Below are 22,594 nucleotides of genomic sequence, written 5' to 3' on the forward strand. Positions count from 1 at the left end.
TTATGTGCAGGACCTCGGTTCTATGGCAGCTAGTCCCGACTTATCGCGACTACCTCCCAGGGGGCCAGGGGACCTCGGTGTACTCGGAAACAGCTAAGTTTTTCAAAAAAGTAGACGCACGAAATGTTTAAATGCATCACTGATAATATGTACAGCATTACGAAGTCATTTTACAATAACAAAAATTATATTACAAAAGAAATAACAAAAAGATACTAGCACTACTGCTCTGGTGGTCCGGAGGCGCTTCCGCTCTCTGCACGTTCGGGACGTCGCCGGAGGCGGGCCGCGACCAGGTCCACTGCCTCCTGGACTCCTTCCCGCGCAGCGGCTACCGTTGCCTGGAGGGGCCCGACCAGGACGGGAGTCAGCTGGACGGCAGGATCATGGCTCCGGAAGCTGGTGAGGATGTACTCCGCCATCGCCCGGGCAACTGCTCGTCCTTCTGCCTCCAGGAGCTCCTGTAGGCCGGCCTCCGCATCTTGTAGCCGCCTGGTGGTGGAGTCCAGCAGCTGGAGTGCGGCGCCGTAAGGTGAAGGGGCCTCCGGCACCCAGATGGGGTTGGCCCCGAGCGCCTCTAGCAGAGGGTTCACTGTGCCAACCCATCTTGTCAATCGGTTGGCGCCGGCGTGCTGCTCTGCCAGGAGCCCCTCCACCTTGGCCTCCCTCTCCTGGAGCGCTGCCTCGCGCTCCTGGAGCCTCTGGTACCCGGCTGCCAGCTCCTTCTTTACGGCCTCTTCCCGCTTCTGGAGCTCCTGCAGCCGGGCCACCTCCTCTGCCTCTCGGGCGGCTAGCTCTTCTTCTTTCTTCACTGCCGCCGCCACCTGTTCTGCAAGGGAGGCCTGTTGCGCCTCGGCCGTTGTAAACGCCTCCCTCGCCGCCTCCGCCAGCTCCCGGGCGGCCCGCTCCCTGGCCGTCGCCGCCTCCTTCAGCCTCTCCGCGACGATTTGCGCCTCGAGGGCCTCTTTTTCCCGCCGGTTGGCTGCTTTCTCCCGCTCGAGCGTTGCTGCCTCTCGATAGCGCGCCTGCTCCAGCTCCTCCCGCAGGAGCTCGCGTCCCTGTGCGAGCTTGGCGCGCTCTTCGGCGTAGCGGGCGGAGACAGTGTTGATGCGGTCCCCCAGGCGGACCTCCCAGTCGGAGAGCCGCTGGCGCTCCGCCTCCAGCTTCTCCCACTCCCGTCGCATGCCAGCCTCTAGCTCCAGTTGAGCTTGTTGGCATTTGGCTATGAGCCGGGGGAGTGGGACCTCCGCTGTGCTCGGGAGGAGAGGCCTCCCCAGCACCACCTCCGGTTCCTCCTCCTCCGCTGGTGGGGCGGCGCTACTGGCGACTTCGGCGGCCTCCGGAGCCGCAGCCTCTGCTGCCTCCGGAGCCGCCACCTCCGCTGCCTCCGGTGCCGCCGTCGCCGCTGCCTCTGGCCTAGCAGCCTCCGCCGTAGCAGCGACTCCCTCAGCTGCCGGTTCGGCTGGGGAAGGCCCGACCTCGGCGCCCGGCGCTGTGGCCGGGGCATCTGCCGTCGCAGTGGGCCTGATCGCCTCCTCCTGGGGGGCGGCTTCTGGACATGGCAGCATGGTAGCCTCCAGCTCCGGACCACTGGGACCGGAGGCTTCAGGGGCTGCTCCTGGCGGAGGCCCTGCTGGGGCCGTTGCCGAGGACTCCGGCGCTGGCTGGGGGCCGGGTCCCCCAGTTGGAGCATCTGAAGGTTGCGGCCTGCCGTACCACCTGTTTGGTTAAGCACCAGAAGCTGAGGAAGAAAATGAAAAACCTTGATAAGACCACTTACGGGAAGTCGTACCACTCCCATCTGCCCCGGGCGGCCGGGGGAACCTTCCTCCCTGCCGAGGACCCTGGCGGCGGCGTTGGGGACGGAGGTCTGTTCTCGAGCGGCGGTGGTGGTGTCGCTGGGCGCGGCCCTGACGGTGGTGGCGGTGGAGTCTGTCGTCCCGGTGGAGGCCGGTGCTGTGGGAGAGGAGGAACAGCACCGCTCTGCTCCTCCACTCCCGTGGTTTTCTGGCGCTTGGGCGCCGGCTCCCCCACCAAGGAGCCGTCGCCTCGCTGGAGCCTCCGGGACTTGCTCCCTTCGGCTTGGCTGCGCCGCTCGGGTGCCGCCCCCTGAGCCTCGCCGCTCCTTTGGGCCGGGGCAGCACCCGCACAGTCTTTCTGCCGGTGCTCTGGCACCGGCGCTTTCTCTTTTCCCTTCCCGCCGGGGGCCGGACCTCTGGGTCCCGGCTCCCCGGCACCTCCGCTGGGGCGTTGCTGGCGGTCCGGTGTGGCGCCAGGGATCTGGAGCCCGCGGTTGGGGTCCCTCCCCAGTTGCCGGACCGCCAGGCCGCCCTCGTCCAGGGTCGGCATCGACGCCAGGACCGTTGACCGCAGAGCCTGGTCCTCGCACAGGGCCTTCACCCCGCTCGGGAGGACCAGGGACTCTGGAACGAACGCCTCGCCGGTCATCGCCCGGATCGCCGCCTCCAGCTCCGCCCGGGTGAAGTCGCCGCCGGGCCCCCGCGCGATCCTGCAGCAGTCGTTTAGCCCCGTGTACACGTAGGCCATCCGGGACCGATGCTGCAGGGGGGCGATTCGTCGCTTCAGGAAGTCGCCCAGCACCATCATAGAAGTCAGGCCGCTCCTTGCCAGCTTCTTGATCCGGTTCAGGACTGGGTCGAGCTCTGCCGGAATTGACGGCCTGGCCTTCCAGGTGCTCCGGTCGCTCTGGGGGCCCCCTTCCGGCAGTTCTAGGCGGTCGTGGGGGTCCGTCACCGCAATGACCCAACCTTCACGCCAGTCCTCCCACTTGGAGCTGGAGAAGGCGGCGATGTAGGCGCCCGACATCCCGTGCCGGAGTTGGAAGTAGTAAGCGCCGATCTCGCCGCGCTTCTTCCCGGTCCCGACCAGGGAGTAGAAGTGCTTGAAGATGGTGGTGCAGGGGCGCACCCCCACGAACATCTCCATGAAATGGGCGAAGACCGCCGCGAGGAGAACGGAGTGGGGGGTGAGATGATGAAGTTGGAGGCCGAACTCCTCCAGGAGCAGGAGGAAGAAGGAGGAGATCGGAGGAACCAACCCGCACATAATGTACGAGTTGAAGAGGACGAACTCCCCCGCGGCAAGCTCGCGGAGGGGGACCTCGCCGGCCTTGACCTTCCCGACATTCGCCGGCGCAGTCCACCCTAGAAGGCGTCGCACCGCGTCCAGCTGATCCTGGGTCTGGAAGCGGCGCGGGAAAGGAAGTGAAGCCATGGAAATTGTTGGGGTGGATCGCGAAGGAGCAAGGTAGAGAGAGGTGCCGGGCGCAAGGAAGCTGATCGCGGAAAAGGATGCGGAGACGAAGGGGCGCTACGGCGTCTGTTGTTGGCGAGAGCGAAAAGGTAGCCGTTCCCTTCGGCGCATACCTTTTATGCAAAAGACTGCTCCTCCCTTTGTGTCCCGCGGCGACCGAGGGGAAGCCGAGCGGTCGCCAGCGCTGCCTTCCCCTACCCTCACACTCAATGACCGGTGGGCTCGGGTCCACCAGTCATTGGCGTGGGCGCTGGAGGATCGTGGGAAGGGCGGAATCTGAACCGCCCGAGCCGCGCGGCGGGTTCGAATGAGACAAAAATCTGAACCGTCTGACGCGCCCGATGCGCGCGGAGGACGGGTCCCTCGGGGTTCCCGCTACGGGCGAAAGGACATCCGTGCCCTCGCCTGGCGGGAACGAGCTGTACACCCGGCGCGATGTTGGGATTTGGCCCCACCTGCGGGTTCATCCCTCTCCCGAGGTGGGCCCGGGGGCCTCTGTCGGTACATACAGATAGGGGTACCTCCTGCTAGGGTGTCCAGGCCCTGGGACTTCTCATAATCCACGCTCCCCCTCGCCTCTGGGCCACGTGGCATACGGCCTCCGGGCCTGACTGCTGGGACCACGGTCTCCGGACCCTCCCCGTGCTCCGTGAGGTCCGGGGCCTTTGCACACCCACGTGGGCGGGAGAGCTCTCGGGTAATCCCTGCGGACCCGGCCTCCCCTGGGAGGTCCGGGGCCGCCACGTGTGATGGCCAGACCATCACAGGTCAGCCCGCTCCGGCCGGCCACGGGGGCCCCGGACCCCTCTTTCCCCCGGGAAGGGGTCCGGAGCCGCCATGTGCTGCCCGGCGGGAGGAGCGGGGCTGACCCCGCCGCGTGCCTGCGGCCGGAGGCCCCTTACGGGTCGCCTCTCCACCTACCAGCATTCAATGCGGTAGGTGAGCTGGGCGCGCCAAGGTCAAAAGGTGCGGCCTGCCACTGACACACGGGGCAGGTAAGCTGACACCACGGTAAGCCCGCCTGATCTGAAAGCGGCGCGTCGTATCACCGCGCACAGTGCGCGGACTGTGTGCAGTCCCGTCACGGCGCTGCGCGTGTGACGATGGTCTGTAATAGGCGTGCTAAGACTTGCGATGTAACAGTGCGCATGGCACGAGTCAGCGCTGGCTCGCCCCCTGACTGGAGGTTCGATCCCAACAGTGACAGCACGGCTTCACTGTTGGGCAACGCTGACACCGAACACTGTACAAGACAAGGCTGTACACGGCCGTATCCCGACTATGGATACGCACATCAACTCCCCGATCGAGAGGACTACAGAGAGGAGCTCAAGGAGATGACCTCCATATCTCTCGTAGAACAAGCTCCTGTTGGCCGGACCCACATGTCGGGGTCCCGCTCAGTGTAAGCATCCCCCTTGGACTATAAAAGGGAGAATGCACTCGCTAGAACACGGGATCAAAAACACTCACGCTAGACGTTCTAAGTTCCAGGCTGCATAAGCACAAGCTGTATGCTAAGCTTCATCCAGTCTTCAAGCAAGACAACACCAAAGTGGACGTAGGGTGTTACGCTTCGGCGGCCCGAACCACTCTAAATCTCTGTGGCCTTCCAGCATTCATCTGTTCGCCGATCGAGCACTCCTAAGTCTCTTCCAAACCCATCCTTAACTAGGATTAGGCGGGTGCATTCCGCCACCCGGCTGGAGAATTCCTCCGACAGAATTGAAACTCATAGAGTTGACACTGTTTGCAAGTGTCATTACTTAATTTTTTTAACCCATGCTGAAATTAGTTATTTTTTATAATGCTCATATAACTTAGTGCACAGCTATTACATTCCAACTAAATGATTAGAATTTTCTATTTTGATGATTTTTTATATTCAATTAATATCATGGGTATAAGATGTAACTTGTAAGATATGTATGTAAAGAACTTTTTTGGTAGACATCTACTTTAAGAATATTTTGAGCTGGTTCATCAGCTCCAAAAATCTCAGAGCAGCGGAGACATTGAGTAGTTGTGTTTTCTTTTAAATTTTATATTAACATAGAGGTTAAATCAATTTTCATGTATCATAGAAACTCTAAAATTCTGCATGAATCTTGAAGATGAAGGTCCGCTAAACAAACCATTTTCTTTATGTGTCCGCCTTCAACTTGAGAGCATGTTTGTGTGCTAAAATTCCATCACAAAATTCACGATCAACTCCTTATCATTGTAGCGAGGTCAATGTTACACCAGTCATCACCTTTGGTGCTAATTAGGTAGTCAATTTGTGCATCGGATCATGTAACTTAAAAAATTTCATTTTACTCATTTAACACATTTGTGACGTGTACTCGTTGATTGTTCATGGTGTTAATTATGTTGTAAGTTTTGTGCATCTAGGTCGTAGAATTTAAGAACTGATCATTTTACTCACATTTCTTTGCGTGCTCCATTGAAATTTAGCATTTTCTTTTGGGAACAAAAAGGTGTCATTTGGTAACCATTTGTGGTAATAAATATGCCATGATATAAGTAGTCAGTTTTTTCTTATTTTTTAAATAGCCTCCTCTCTTTATTTCTCTCAATTCCAACAATCCTTTCTTCTTTATTCCCTACTCACTTTATCATGTTAGCATTTCTCTAGTTTGTATTCTTCTAACCAAATTTACCACATACATACTATATGGTCAAACCACTAGTGCCATTAGTCAACATCCAAGCATCGACATGTCCATGGTGCCAACTAACAACAAAAAGAAACCACAACATTCTTACAAGAGCTGAAGAGCACAGTAAAGTTTAATTTAATGATAAGATGGCAGATGGCTTAGACCATATTATCCATAGGCAAGTTCCAACACGAATGGACATTACTTCTCTTTCATACCACTACAAATTTGAAACAAGTAATACTAGATTTCAATTTTTTAATCATATTATAGACGCAAGTGCCTCACATATACACTCAAATCTCACCCTTATGAGTATTTCTAAAAGGCTAAGCTAATAAATCTTGAGATTGGCGAAGTCACCACAAGCACCTCGTTGTCAATTGGTATGTCGCTTACCTTAAAAAGAATAGTGATGTTAATTAGTAGAATAAATTCAAGAAAATATATGATACACATGATGAGTCGAGGAATTGAACCTGATAGAGTTGACACAGTTTGCAAATTGCAAGTTTCATTTTTTCTCAACCCATGCTGAAATTTAGTTATTTCCTATAAGGTTCGTATAACTTAGTGCACAACTATTACATTCCAACTAAATGAAATATTTTTTGTATTTATTTTTATTTTCAATTAATGCTATGATTATAAGATGCAGTGGCGGATCCAGGGGGTGCAAGGGGGCTGGAGCCCCCCTAGAGCTGCTGCACCAATAGAGATATGAGAAAGATAAGAGAGACAGAAGAGGAAAGGAAACAAGAGAAAATGGAGAGATAGAGGAGCAGGAAGAAGCTCAGCCCCCCTCCAATGATTATTTGTTGCGCTCACCACTGATAAGATGTAATTTGTAATATATGTATATAAAAAATCTTTTTGGTAGACATCTACTCTAAGAATATTTTGAGCTGGTTCACCACCTCCAAAAATCTCAGAGCTGCGAAGAGATCTAGTAGTTGTGTTTTCTTTTCAATTTTGGATTAACATAGAGGTTAACTCAATTTTCATGTATCATACGGACTCTAAATTCTACATGAATCTTGAAGCTGAATGTCCACTAAACAAACCATTTTCTTTATGTGTCCACTTTCAACTTGAGAGCATGTTTTGTGTGCTAAAATTCCATCACAAATTCGCAAGCAACTCTTTATCACAATTCATGTGGCGAGGTGAGTGTTACATAATTCATCAGCTTTGGTGCTAATTAGGTAGTCACTTTTGTGCTCCGGTACATGTAACTTAAAAATTTCCATTTTACTCGTTTAACAAATTTGTGTCGTGTACTCAAAGTGTTCATGGCGCTACTGATGTTGTATCTTTTGTGCATCTAGGTTATTATACTCATCATGAACACATTTCTGTTGCGTGCTCCACCAAAATTTGGCATTTGGTATTGGGAATAAAATGGTAACATTTTGTAGCCATTCCTGGTAATAAATATGCCATGTTATACATATCAGTTCTTTTCTTATTTTTTAAAATAACCTCTTCTCTTTATTTTTCCCAATTCCAACAATTCTTTCTTCTTTATTCCCTGCTCACTTTACCTCGTCAGCATTTCTCTAGATTGTATTCTTCTAACCAAATTTACCACATACTATATGGTCAAACTACTCGTGCCATTAGTCAACATTCAAGTATCAACATGGCCATACCCACTAATGATGGTGCCAACGGACAATAGAAAGAAACCACAACATTATTACGATATCTGAAGAGCATAGTAAAGTTCAATCTAATGATAAGATGGCAGATGGCTTAGACCATACTCAATGATAAATTTCATTTCACTATTTGAAATGGTACCGTATTATCTAGAGTATCATGATTTGATGAATGAGATAACCCCTTTCAATGCAAGGTTTCATTTTATTATTTCATATGTGTTCATAGTATTTAATTCGTGCATGCCACGAAATTATTTAATTGGATGCGAGATCGAACGAAATCAAATTCTAGCTCTCAATGGATATGTGGAAGAGTTTTATTGTGTTTGTAAACCATGTGAAACGGGTTTCATCTAGATGAAACTTAAATCCCCTCTCTTTTCTCACAAGCTATTTGCCATATCATCAATTTTGCTGATATATCACCTAAGATGAAATCCCGCTGAGAATGGCCTTATAACATTGATGGTGAGATCACATTTGGATCTGGAATCGAAAACATAAGAAACGAAAAATAAATAAATAGAATGTAGTGAAAAGCGAAAAACTACATGATTTAAAAATATAAGAATGTAAGAAGTGCATTGTTTGGATCAAAGGAAAATTAGTACTAGGGAGTTGTCCATTGGACATTTGTTACTAAAAACAATACTTTATTCTTTCTATCAGGAGCAATAGGAGAGCAATAGTGAAAACTATGTTTTGAGAGGAGCAATGGAGCCAAAAATTCTTTCCTTTAGCTTTCACCTAATGTTTTTTCCCCTATGAAACGTGAAGGAGATAAACCCTCTCCTGATAAATGGAAATGCCTGTTCCTTTTATCCAAGAAGCAAACATGGCAAAACTTTCCATAGAAATTGAAAATTGTACATTTTCTTAGTTTTCCCGCAATCCAAACAGAACCTCGAATGATTTTGATGTCACAAGAAGCTCGAGAGATGAGCATCAGTAATTTTCCTCTTCTAAAATAAAACTTTTTTTGGACGGATCTTCAAAAATAAACTCAGCTTGATGGAAGTTCGGAACTTACATCTTGCAGTGCAAGAAAGCAAGGGAGCCACGCTGCCGCACCACGTGCGAGGGCCTCGAACACGAGAGAGCCACAAAACACACGCAGGCACGCCGCCTTCTGGAGACCGGTTGGAGTTCAGAGCTTCCAGACACAGAAACCTCCAACCCCCCCTGCATCGCGTCGAACCCTTCGGCCTCCCAGCGAATTCTTCCCTCCCCTCCCGCCGCGAATCCAACCGGCCCGCAAAACCCTAGGCCGATGCGGCCGATCCGGCTGCCCGAGCCGCCGGGCGTCGACGGCATGGAGACGCCCGAGATCTTCTCCGGCGGCGGCGGTGCCGCCACCGTCGTCCGCCGCGCCGTCCTCATCGGCAACGGCTCCCCCGGCGCCGAGAACCAGTGCCTCGGCCTCGCCCGCGCCCTCGGCCTCGCGGACAACCTCACCCTCTACGTCAGTTCCCCTTCCGTACCCTCTCGTTTACTCCTCCCAGCACCCACCATTTCCGTTCTACGCATTTTCCTGTTCCGCTGTCGCGACGAGATGGCAGGAGTGGATGCTCTATTCCGGTTGCTCGTGTAGCCGCGTAGGGCCTTGCAAAATCTAGTACCTTTTTTTGGTGTTGATTTTGCTCTTGGGGCTTGGCTTGCAGCGTGTCACGAGGCCGAGAGGAGGGATCAACGAGTTGCTGCACTTTCTCCCCATTTCCCTGCACAAGTTTTTAGACCAAGTGCTCAGGAAGTTCTTCCGAAACACGAGGTTCGCGATAGTGGTTCAGGGGAGGAAGCCATATCGTGTCCCAAATGCCGGTTCAGTTGGGTTGTCCACAGTTCTGGAAGCTGATGTCAAGAAGATTGTGACCGTGGCTCACGATACATACGAGAAGTAAGTCCCAATTGCTGTTGTATCTTTGGTCAATTACTTCCTTCTATGAACTTGTACTGCAGGCAGTCTATCTTCTTTAAACAGTTGCTCGTGTTAAGGGTCACTGAAATAATTGGCCAGTTTTGCCCTATTGGAATTGGTATGATTGCTAATTAGAAGTTGCAACCAACTCTACTCTTATGAATTACCTTATTTGATGCATTACAATGCCCTTTTTAGTGTATCGACTTATTTATTGTATTTGGAGCTGCTGATGTATTGTGATCTTTGGTACCTATATGTAATGCACACACCTTTTGTACATAAATAAGTATGCGCATTTTGCTTCATGTAAAGGACTTGTCATATGAGGAAATCTTGTTTATGATCATTTGAATGACATTCATTTGGTTGATCAATTTTGTTGTCATAAACAAACTAATTGTTAACTCAATGTTCATATTTTCTGTGGCTGTACCGCATGTCCCTGGCAGTGTGATCCCCGTAGAAAATATGAGTTCTTGCCTAAACATATTCCTTGCTTGTGGGTTGGATTGTCAGGTTTTGTAATCTTCTCAGAATTAGGCAGTCCTACTGGCTTCCAAACATTATGATAAGATTTGAACAATGGCATCATGAAAATTAATTCTTATTCCAGGGAAGGTCCAACATTAATTGTCGCGTGTGGCTGGGACACCATATCATATTCAAGCTTGATAAAGAAAGTAGCTTCAGATAATGTGTTTGTCATTCAGGTAGTATTCAAACCTAATCCGCTGACTTTCACTGTTATCCGTTAATACAGTAGATCCATAAAATACATCTACTTTGTCTTGAAAATTTTGATCAAGCTATTGTATTGTGCTGCTTTGATAACAGATCCAGCACCCCAGGTCTCGCCTTGATAGGTTTGATTTGGTGGTGACTCCTCGCCATGATTACTATGCTTTAACTGCTAGTGGACAACAAGAAGTTCCACGCCTGTTCCGGAGATGGATTACTCCGCAGGAACCACCCGGGAGCAATGTGGTATGCTGCTTTCTCATGTCTCAGAGGTTTAAAATAGCTTGCACATTGGTGGCATGCTGATTCTGAACTTTGAATGTTCAGGTGCTTACTGTTGGTGCACTACACCAAGCTGATTCTGCTGCGCTACGGCTTGCTGCTATAGCTTGGCATGATGAACTTGCCCCTTTGCCTAAGCCATTGCTTGTTGTCAACATCGGTGGACCCACAAGTAACACTCTGTCTCCTGCAAATGTTTTTACATATGCTAGTCCTGTTTTGACTTAGCTGCAGAGTAAATCTAGACATGGTGCCATTTGTTGCACTCAAAAAGGGATGCTGTTGGTTGTGGCTTGCCTAACGCCTATTTGCATATAATGAGTGATTTTGTTGTTTCCTTTACCGATCAGAGGCCTTTTTTTCGTTCTGGAATCACGTATGATAGTCTTGTTCTGTAGTCTGATGATCCTAATAAAATTTGATCTCTAATAACCAGCATTAGGATAGTAATTTCTTGACTCCTAGTGTAGTATTATGCTAAAGAATTATTAGACTGGCAACAAATAAAAGGTTTAAATATGAAAGATTATCCTTTTGGGTTGCAAGATTAATGTGACGTTTAGTTCATTGATTCAGATATATTCCATACATTCATGTTACTGGACTTCATTTCAGAAAACATTGCAAGATCAATGTGACGTTTAGTTCATTGATTCAGATATTCCATACATTCATGTTACTGGACTTGATTTCACAGAAACCAATTTGAGATACCAAATGTGTGCTCTATATCCAATTCATTCAATAAGCCCATTGCCCATCCATACAAATAGTTCTTTACCAGTGATAAAAGGGCATACCAAGTTACCCCAATTTGAGGCAGTCCAGTCTAGTCACCACCAAATGGAATTGATGGCAGAAATAAGAATAGGGCTTTCACCGCCTGAAAGAAACGTCTCTTAATATTGTTATTTCATTGGTTGCGTAAACCCTTAGTTATCAAGAATGTTTCAGGGTCTTGGCGCACCAATTTTCCTCCCAGATTCCATAGCAAACCCATATCCAAGTCAACTCAGGCCAATCATTCCAGGCATAGTTTGCCCTGTAGCGAATCTGGTAGCTAGAATAGAAAATAATGCATTGCCATTTTCTGTACATGTGTCTATGTTGGAGGAGTTCAATGTCAACTACCTTGGAGGAGTTTTCTCTTTTCCAACTTGCATACCTATTGGCCTTCAATCATTTCATCTTCCTCATCTAGTTTTTTTAATGCAGTTTCATGATTTGTCGATTGCTTTTCATACTCAGATGCATGATGATCTTTTTAATGTGTTTTGTCTTTCAATGTACAGGGAATTGCAAATACGGTGTAGACCTTGCCAAACAGCTCATAAGTTCTCTGTATAATGTGCTAGATAGCTGTGGGAGTGTCAGAATTTCATTCTCTCGGAGAACACCTTGGAAGGTAGGATATTTGGCAGTTTTTTTTTTTTGAGATGGATATCTCGTATCTGGCAGTTTTACTATAGTATAAGTGGGTAAGCTTGACACTTTAACTGTCTGCTGGCAGGTCACTGATATTGTATTTAAAGAATTTGCTGGACATCCGAAGGTCTATATTTGGGATGGTGAAGGTAGACCCAGAAGACTAGCACTAAGTTGTTCAGTGCTTAATACTTTTTCTCAGATTGTTAAATCTGTGACTCTCTCTCTCTCTCTCTCTCTTTGCAGAACCTAACCCTCACATGGGACATCTTGCATGGGCTGATGCTTTTGTTATAACAGCAGACTCGATAAGTATGTTAAGTGAGGCATGCAGCACAGGGTAAGCTGTTTATACATTTGAAAAACCTGTAAGTTGCAACCCTTTCGTGAAGTTTCATGAGTGTGACAAGCTTCAAATCACAATTACTACAGGAAACCTGTTTATGTTATTGGGACCGAGCATTGTAAATGGAAGTTTTCAGCTTTTCACAAGACTCTGCGGGAGCGAGGGGTTGTGCGCCCGTTCACTGGATTGGAAGATGTAAGTTTGTCAATATTTTTACAAAATGATAATCTGTCATGTGTGCCTACTCGATAATGTGAGCGGATCCTGTTTGATTATTACCATTTCTTTTAAACGAAGTTTTAATGCTGATCATTTACTAAATACAGAATACCAAAATATTCTCCCTTAATTTCTGCACATCTTGGCTTATGGAACATTTTTGTTTGCACTTGTGCACATACCTCAAGCACAAAGAGTTTATCTGCACAACTATGGCAGGGTGTGTGTTTTGGGTGCGTAGTGGCGTGTGTATTCGGCTATTTTAGCCTTTTCCTCTTCTTAATGCAATGATTTGCAGTTCTCCTGCATATTCGAGAAAAAAAGAATGGCATATAATTACTCTTACCATTGGTTATAGGTCCTGTTACGATTTCATCAAAATACATCAGAGCTGTCTAGAACTCTCCCTAGTTCATAAATTGTGCTGGATGGGAATTACAAATTCTACAGCACATCAGTACCTGTTTGTTTTGCATCCTGTAGCTTGTACCACCATATAGAAGATCTTAGTGGATATACCTATGCTGGTAGGAGGATCAAAATCAACAAAAGTTAATCTGTTATATTGAAATGCCAACCTGACTACCTATGATAACTAGGATATAATTTATTGCGAACTAGCTGTTAGCTCGATGGTCGGTCCTCCGGTTGGGAGGCTACCCACCAGCGTTCGAACCCCCGGTTCTGCTGGTGTCGCACCGGAGTAAAAAAAAAGGGCCACTCGCTGTGCTATTTAACAGGAAATGCGTGGTCCACTAACGGTTGCAGCGTGATACGTGTCCGCAGGCGCGCCCTCGCCGTTAGTGGCACGTCCTGGATAGCTGGGGTTCTTGGTCTTTTCTCGACCCTGCGGAAGAGAAAACTTCTATCTTTCGTGTCAAACCTCGGGGGAGGTCATTCCCCCAGGGGTCGAGCTTTTTTTAGGATGTAATTTATTATTTTAGTCTCAAAGCTCAGATGGATGTACTTGCTCAGCTATCTTTTTCCTTGTAGATATCAAATAGCTGGAGCTACGCTCCCCTAAATGATGCCATTGAAGTAGCTACTCGCGTTCGTGAAGTGATTGCAGAACGAGGGTGGACAGTGGGATGATAGTGGTCACAATTCACAAGTAGCACTGTGTTATTCTGTCAACTTCTCTTCACTCTCTGGATAGTGGATATACGGTAAATTATACAGTTTGGTTAACATCTCATGGATTCGGTTTATGTCGTTTGGAGGAAGAATAATATAGCCAGGGAATGGCCTGTACAAAAGCTGACCTTCTCTTTTGGTGGTATACCCCAATTTTTGGGTGAGTGCACAGCTTCCGGGAGATGTTTTTGCTTTGGCAATTGGCAACGTGTTGCCTCATGTAAATTTGACGCTGCTGGAAAGAATTGGAGTAAATAGAGTTGGGAATGTGAAAATTTGAAGCTGCTGCAGCTTGTTGTATGCTTATGACTTTTCCATGTTTGGTTGATTTTTTGTATCATGAAACATGCAGAACTCATCAGTTTCTGTTATGAAAGTGATGCTATAGTTGACTGGATTTCACTATTGCCTGGTGGGTGAGACTTGAATGTCATGGGCTTCTATTGCATGCTGGAACCGCTGCACACCCATCTTCAGGCCTGCTTGTCTGCATTCTTATCTGGAGATGCACAGTCGGAGCTCGCAACTTGTCGCTAATAGCACTAGTGCACACATGATCCGCTGGTTTGCACTTCATTGATGAACAGGTTGCCCATGTGGCCCAACACCTCTACTTTGACAAGAAGAATTCTGAACTTGTGCCGAATTAAATGCACCCCGGCCTTTTGTCCAGCTTAATTCTGAAACGAACGTCCATGCGAGGCCGAGGCTGAGGGAGACTTCAGAGTGATGATCAGATTTGAGAGTTTCTGCATCGGTCAGTGGTGAGGAGGACCTAGGGGTTGTTTTCGCAATGCTTTGAACTGTGGAAGATATACATACAGACATCGAGACATACTGACTGATCTGCACACGTTCCCTTTGAACGAGTCTCGCGCGGCGGAGTGTAGTACCTGCACGTTGACTGCACCAGGAGGGCGAAACGGCACAGTGATGCCGAATTCCCTTTCAGGTCACAGGTCGCGCAGCACTGCAAGCTAGCTAGCGACAAGCGGGAGCAGTTGAAAAACAGCTTAAAAGGACGCTTAAATAGAAAGCATACCTCCGAGAGGGGTTAAAAGAACGGGAGCAGTTGAAAAATAGCAAGCATCAGCGTGCACGTCACATTGACACAGATGCAGTTTGACTTCAGAGTAGGTGCTTATGTCCCTGTCACGATATGATCGTGAGCGAAACGGTGGGAGAGCATGGACGGCTAGCTGGTGCCGCCCAAGCTTGTATCATTCTGACATCAGTGATAGCCCTAATCTAACTAGCACCCTGCCGCCCCATCTCCTTTCTCATGTCATTCTTGTTCTTACATGTCCCCTAAAGGTTTGGCTTCGAGTGCTCTCGATCTGACTTTAGATTGGCGGATACCACCTTATACGAAGTTGGGTACGGCACTGCACTGAGTATGCGTCACGGTTAGCACGTATCGTTTACAAACATGGAGGCGAACACGAAGGGCCAGAGAAGGTCACCAGCTAGTGAGCAAAAGCTCACGAACACCGTAGCACCAGGGATCGAGGAGGAAATATATCAGCGTAAGAGAACTTTTAGTGAGTTTCTAATTTGGGATGAAGAGGAAAACATCAGTATCATAAAGGGAGAAAGAAAAATTATGGGACTGTCTCAATCTTTTGACCATAACTATTGCAGTACCTGATACAATAATAATGAACTCCTTAAAAAATCCTTTGATTTCTGCTCTCCTCAATGTATCCTTTCGCCAATAGAAAACACAACCACTACGTAGTTTAGTCGACTAGATTCATGATTTCAAATAAGTGAGTGTGCGTGTGTATGCAAAACGTCTCTGCATCGATCCGTGTTGTGTTTTGAAAATAAGATCACGATAACGGTTGACGCTTGTAGTACCAGTAAAAAACTGTGCAGGCTACTACTGACCAATTTGATGTTCGCTTTTGAACAGGCTATCTCGAACGCCGGAGGATAGCACTTACTCGTTGACTCATCAGGGCAGCGAACGTGTGATGCAGGATTTGACTGTCCGATCTTTTTTCCTGCCACGCCCACGCCTGATCAACAGACAAATCTGTGAAGTGCGCGTGTGGCTCCGAGAAGACTTTCAGGTTTCAAAATTTTCAGATTTTGAGGCACCCTCTTTGGAACATAGAGATTTCATATGAATTTTACAGAAATCTCACAGGAATCAATTTAGTTCCCACGTGACTGAAGAAATATGTAACCGTGAGAGTCATGTATATTTCTCTCTCTCTCTCTCTCTCTCTCTCTCTCTCTCTCTCCCATGAAAATTTCCCATACATGAATCATGTATGACTTACTTTAGTTCCTAAATTATAGCCAAATGGGGGAAAAAAGGAACTCTTGCGCTATACTCTCCCAGATGTATGCAGTATGTACATGCTAAGGACTCGTCGATGATGATCGCTGAGATGGATCGGCCAGAGCTGTGGCTCTACCGGAGCACGACGGCGGCGATGAAGCTGAGAAGGGCGACGGCGCTGACGGCGGAGCAGCAGAGGTCGACGAGCACCTCCTTCCTGGCCTTGGACTCCTTCCTGCCCCTCTTGCTCCTCAAGAACTCCTCGTACCTCCGCTTGGCTGCCTCCTCCTGCTCCTCCCCTCCCTTCCTGGGCCCCGCCATCGCCGCCGCGAGGAGCCGCAGGGTGCCCTCGCCGCTGACGGCCGCGCCGTCGGCGTCCTCGGCCGCCAGGCTGATCTCCCTGATGCTCCACGCCTCCTCGGAGCAGGTGACGGTGGCCTCGAACTTGCAGCCGCCGAGCACCACCGCGTAGCGCACCAGCGCCTCGCCCGTGTACCAGTGCCTGTCGACGGCCACGGGCCGGCGGCTGGACACGTTGACCGCGCGGCCGGCGCGGGGGTCGACCACGACCCAGCTCAGCTCGAGCTCCGCGGGGGATACGCCGCGGCCGAGGCTGGGACCGGCGGGCGCGGGGCTCCCGCACTCCACGGCGTCGACGCGGAACGGCGACGTGAGGAACCAGGACGACGACGCGGGGGTCTCGACGACGCGGGAGAGCAGCGGCGCGCCGCCGTGGTACACGTCCACGGCCGAGACGAGCTCGGCGGGGAGCTGCTGCTGGAGATCAGGCGCGGCGGCGGGGGCGGCGTTATCGTCCGCTGGTAGGCAGGGGAACGGGAAGGCGTCGGCGAAGAGGCGCCGCGGCGGGACGGCCGCGCCGAGGAGGAGGCCGGGGCGGGCTTGCAGCAGCGAGGGCCAGCGCGCGAGGCAGAGCGCGCGCCACGTCTCCGGGTCGGCTGCCAGCGCCCGGAGTCCCGCGGTGGCGCAGCTGGCGGCGGCCAGGGAGCGGCCGTCGAGGCGGCGCAGCGCGCAGGCCAGCACGTCGGCGGGGAGGTCCTCCAAGGTGGTGGCGGTCGTCATCGCCATTCCCGGGCCTGTGCTAGCTTCTACGGTCGACGCAAGCACAAAGCAGGCTCGGCGACGGGGTCGAGTGCTCGAGTGGCTCCAAGGCGCAGGTCAGGCAACGCTCCGAGCTAGTGACAAGCGGGGGACGGGACGATGGCGATGTGGCAGCGGGGCGACAGCTTCCTCCCTCTTTTTATAGGCGCCCGCGGGGGTCGCGTGGCTATCGCCTATCGCGCGCTACCGTGCCGTGCCGTTCCTATCGGGGGGCCGTGCGAAGGCGACGGCGTGACAGCCCGACGACGTGCCGGCCGGCCGTGCGGGGAAGGCAGGCAGCGCGCGCGCGTTGAGAAGAAACGGCAGGGTTGTGGTCGAGCGAGTCCTGCGCCCGCGCGGCCGGCGTGTGGTACGAGGCGCCGGGCCATGCCGCCCCCATGTTTTCTGCCTGCTCTCGGCCTCGCACTTGCGCCCCGGGACGAAACGAGCAGCACCGTAACAGCGGTTTTGTTCCAGAACAGGATTAATCAGCAAAACTATGCCTGCCCTGCGAATTACTCCGAGATCACGCCCTTTACCCAGCTGCCTGCCTATAATCAAGAAGGAAAATATCTATCCCCCGTCGGATAACATCATTGCTCCCCAGAGCACAAAGATCATGCACGCGGCTGTGCCCTCGCTGTATTTTCACCGGTATTTTATACACGAAGTACAGCTGCATTATTGGTCGGATTCAGCCAGATATCCTAGTATGGTAGCAACAGCTAGCTCCTGCAAGCTTAGCCCTGCAGGGCCGTGTCGCTTCATCAGCTCGACAGCGGAACCGATCCATTAATCCAACTCAGGTCTCCTATCCGGTGGGTTTGGTTTCTGCTGACGCGCGGGGGGGTGGCCGGGCCGGGACAGCTGACGGCGACGTGCTCATCTTACCTCGTCGAGCTAACTCGGCCGCCGCTCGCCTGGGGTGTATGGTCCCTGAGGCCTTTGCCGGCAACCACCAATGGCCAGCTGCAGTGATCATAGGAGCATTTTTCTTTAAAGAGCAAAGCGGCCAGGGTTTGTCATCTTGTGCTCAATTATGCATTTTTCCTCACGATCAAACGTCGTGTCAGCTGCAGTGATCATAGGAGCATTCACGCATGCGTCCAACACCAGCAAGCGTCGGAAGATCACCACGCAACAAATGGAGCCGCGTCTTTTCTCTGCCCCGAGCACTTATTCGTCCTGTCCAAGAACATCCAACACGACTCCAGTGCACTGATGATCACGGTACGCGTGTACAGTACTTGCAAGGAGGCACGCACGGTACTAATGGAGATGCCGGCAGCCTCGTCAGGTGCGTGCGTGCTGTCCCATCTATACATCACGCCACGCCCGGGTTCGAAATTCCAAATTAGAGATGCCGACGCCGATCTTTTTTTAATAACCAAATAATGGACGGAGTTGAAACTAGACTACAACTCTAAGGAACATCGTCAGGAGTGGTGTTCATCACGCTGATAGAGCGGAAATACAACACGAAGTGTGCATCGTCAGGAGTGCTTATCCAGGTGGTTCAAGTGGCATTTCGAGATGTGTGCCGCACACTCTTTCTCCGTATATTCTCTTGTTAGACTTAGTGATCGACTAAGTGCCAGCCGGCTCGGTGATTAGCTAAACAAGATAGTATTTAGGACTAACCTAGAGAGAAACAGAGAGAGAGGGGGAAAAGATGTGCCATACCTCTGGTTGATGAGCCGGTGTCGCCATTGTTTGCCATGGCGAAGAAGAAACCGAGCCGGAGTCAAGATCGAGAAAGAGACTGCGGCGTCGATGCAGTGCACAGGCGGCGGCGCTTCCCATCGCTTCAGCGCCGCTCCTAGATCGGATCGGGCTAGGGTTTTAGGTGGAGCTACAGGCAACGCGGTGAACCTCGTACCGCGTGCCCCGGCCCCCACCTCTTCCTTTTATTTTGACGCTGCGCGAGGGGGACCCACGTGCCATTGGCTTGGCTGTGCGCCCCCGATCAGGGCGCGTAACGGACTCGGATCGGTCATTGGACCGATCCGGGATGAGATCAAACTAACATTCTCCCCTTTGATCTCAACTCACTTACTCACTTCTTAGGTCCGATTTCATTCAGATCAGTGCATCGAGCATGTCTCATCTCAACAGTTATTACTGTTGGATTAACAGCCACAACACACTTTTCTATTTGAAACAGAACCTTACTTTTAGGCCCTTACTGTCCAGGAATCATAGGCTTTCCCGTAAACCCATGCCGGCTAAGTGTTCTCTGAACACATTGGGTGGTAAGCCTTTTGTGAGCGGATCCGCTAACATCTTCTTTGTGCTCAAATACTCAAGACTGATTGTATGATCCTGGATTTGCTCTTTAACAACATAAAACTTTATGTCAATGTATTTGGCAGCTCCACTTGACTTGTTGTTGTGAGCGTAAAATACCGCAGGCTCATTGTTGCAGTACAAATTTAGTGGTTTTTCTATGCTGTCAACCACTCTTAATCCGGGTATAAATTTCTTTAGCCATTTAACCTGCCCCGATGCCTTGTAACAAGCTATAAATTCTGCATACATCATAGACGATGCAGTGACTGTTTGTTTGGAACTTTTCCACGATATAGCTCCACCTGCGAGAGTAAACACATAGCCTGACGTGGATTTTCTGTCATTCTTATCTCCCGCAAAGTCTGAGTCTGAATAACCCTCTATCACTAGAGATTCAGATCTCCTGTATGTTAGCATGAGGTCTTTCGTTCCTTGCACATAATGCAAGGCTTTCTTAACCATTTTCCAGTGTTTTATCCCTGGATTACTCTAGAATCTGCCAAGTACCCCGGTGATAAAAGCTAAGTCCGAGCGCGTACACACTTGAGCATACTGTAGGCTTCCGACAGCCGAAGCATATGGTACCACTTTCATCTGATCGATTTCATACTGATTTCTGGGACATTGAAATTTCCCATAACTATCGCCCTTGACTATAAGAGCAGGTGTTGGCTTACTCGCATGCATACCGTACTTATTTAGTACCCTTTCTAGGTATGCTTTCTGCGATAATCCTAAAATCCCCTTGCTTCTTTCTCGGTGAATCTCAATACCCAAAACGAACGAGGCTTCACCTAAATCTTTCATATCGAACTTTGAGGACAAGAATTTCTTTGTCTCCAATAGCAGATCAATATCACTGCTAGAAAGCAGAATATCATCCACATAGAGAATAAGGAAAACGAATTTTCCATTCTTAAATTTTACGTAAATGCAGTTGTCCTCCTCATTTTCTTTGAAACCAAACTTTCTTACTGTTTCATCGAATTTCAAATACCACTGCCTGGAGGTTTGCTTTAATCCATAAATGGATTTCTTTAGACGACATCCCATCTTTTCTTTTCCTTCCACGATAAAACCTTTTGGCCGTGCCATGTAAACATTCAAATAAAGGTCCCCGTTAAGGAACACCGTCTTTACATCCATTTGATGTAATTCTAAATTATAATGTGCCACTAGCGCCATTATAATTCTGAAAGAATCCTTGCATGAAACAGGAGAAAATGTTTCATTATAATCTATCCCTTCTCTTTGCGTGAAACCTTTCGCCACAAGTCGCGCTTTATATCTTTCTATATTCCCTTTGGAGTCACATTTTGTCTTGTAGACCCATTTACAGCCTACTGTTTTGGCTCCTTTAGGAATTTTTTCTAGATCCCAGACATCGTTGGTACTCATCGATTTCATTTCATCTTTCATGGCTTCCAACCATTCAGATGAATGAACACTTCTCATGGCTTCTTCAAATGAAGTGGGGTCACTCTCCATCTGAATTTCCTCGCTATTATAGATTTCATAATCGTTCGAAATTACGAGCTTTCTAGTTCTTTGAGACCTTCTCGGTGCCTCAGCTATTGGCACCTCTTCTACCTAGGGCTGCTGTTGCTCCCCTTCATGTGCGGCTATCGGTTCTGTCGGATCCTGAAGGACAGGTTCCTGATTCTAACTCGTCGCCGCAGCTGGAGAACTAACAACAGGTGCTGACACTGTAGGTGAAGCAGCAACAGGCAACACGAAAAATGGATCTTGGATCATCGGAGTAGGTACGAAAACCCGCTTCTCCTCAAGGTCAATCTTTCGAGCTACCGTGCTCCCCCTCATCATCTGATCCTCCAAAAAGACAGCGTGTCTCGTTTCTACGAACTTTGTATATCCATTAGGACAGTAGAAACGATAACCCTTCGACTTTTCTGGATAGCCAATAAAATGGCAACTTACTGTCTTAGGGTCTAACTTTCTGATACTTGGATTGAATACTTTCGCCTCAGCTGGACAGCCCCACACATGTAAATAATTTAGTGTGGGTTTTCTCCCTGTCCATAACTCATATGGTATTTTAGGCACCGACTTACTCGGTACGCGATTAAGAATATGAATAGCGGTTTTTAACGCCTCCATCCATAAATTAATCGGCAACGGGGAGTAGCTTAGCATACTTCTCACCATATCCATTAAGGTACGGTTACGTCTTTCAGCGACTCCATTTTGCTGAGGCTCACCCGGTGTAGAGTACTGAGCTACTATTCCATTTTCCTGTAGAAACCTTGCAAAAGGTCCAGGAATTTGGCCATACGGGGTGTGTCGACTGTAGTACTCACCTCCACGGTCAGATCTTACTATTTTTATCTTAAGATTTTGCTAATTTTCTACTTCAGCCTTAAAAATCTTGAATTTATCTAACGCTTCTGATCTTTCTTTAATTGAATAAATATAGCCATAACGCGAATAATCATCTGTAAACGTTATGAACGAATCATAACCGTCTACAGACTTTATGGGAAATGGACCATAGATATCTATGTGCACTATCTTCAAAACCCCTGAACTGCGTTTGGCTCCTTTCTTTATTTTCTTAACGTACTTTCCTTTAACGCAATCGATGCAATGTTCTTTATCTGAAAAATCTAACGGATGGAGAATATTTTCTTTAATTAATCTCTCAATTCTCCCCCTCGAAATATGACCTAAACGACAGTGCCATAATTTCGCTGAATTTTCATTGTCGCATCGTTTGCGGTTATTACTTGCGTCGTTAGTCGTGCGTTTAATACTCGTAGTATTGCTAACAGAATTCACAGTGTCATGCATAGGCAACATATAAAGTTTGTCTTGTCGGATAGCAAGACCAACACACTGACTATTAGATATAATCCCATATTGTTCTTTGCCAAAATAGCAATCATAACCATCATCTGCCAAACATGATACTGAAATTAAGTTTCTAGACAAAGAGAGTACATAAAAAATATTATGCAACTGGAAGCTAAAGTCGTTCTCTAATTCTAACGTGAGTTGACAAATTGCTTCAACATCAGCTCTAACTCCATTGGCGACTTTCAGCCATCTATCCCCTCTTTGCAGCATCGTCCTTGTACTTATACCCTGCAAGGAATTAGCAACATGAACAGTTGCGCCTGAGTCAATCCACCAAGTAGATTTAGAGTAACTTACGTACAGGGTTTCATCTATAAATATGATAACATCCTCACCTTTCTTAATTAAGTGCTTTAGAAAATCTGGGCAGTCTTTCTTGTA

General features: G+C 48.9%; 2 protein-coding genes across 2 annotated transcripts; one reads left to right on the forward strand and one right to left on the reverse strand.

Annotated features, from left to right (window-relative positions):
• Positions 1 to 8,726: 8,726 nt before the first annotated feature.
• Positions 8,727 to 13,963, forward strand: LOC112878546 (mitochondrial fission protein ELM1). Its single transcript, XM_025942833.1, has 10 exons — positions 8,727 to 9,062; positions 9,262 to 9,494; positions 10,132 to 10,228; positions 10,353 to 10,502; positions 10,584 to 10,710; positions 11,831 to 11,943; positions 12,049 to 12,112; positions 12,210 to 12,303; positions 12,396 to 12,504; positions 13,522 to 13,963. Exons 1-10 carry the CDS (start codon positions 8,871 to 8,873, stop codon positions 13,618 to 13,620), a joined length of 1,278 nt encoding a protein of 425 aa, XP_025798618.1. The 5' UTR covers positions 8,727 to 8,870; the 3' UTR covers positions 13,621 to 13,963.
• Positions 13,964 to 15,738: 1,775 nt separating this feature from the next.
• LOC112872592 (probable F-box protein At2g36090) lies at positions 15,739 to 17,161 on the reverse strand. Its single transcript, XM_025935649.1, has one exon. It carries the CDS (start codon positions 17,036 to 17,038, stop codon positions 16,085 to 16,087), a length of 954 nt encoding a protein of 317 aa, XP_025791434.1. The 5' UTR covers positions 17,039 to 17,161; the 3' UTR covers positions 15,739 to 16,084.
• Positions 17,162 to 22,594: the final 5,433 nt, after the last annotated feature.

Source organism: Panicum hallii, chromosome 1, assembly GCF_002211085.1.
Source record: "Panicum hallii strain FIL2 chromosome 1, PHallii_v3.1, whole genome shotgun sequence".
Classification (NCBI taxonomy): domain Eukaryota; kingdom Viridiplantae; phylum Streptophyta; class Magnoliopsida; order Poales; family Poaceae; genus Panicum; species Panicum hallii.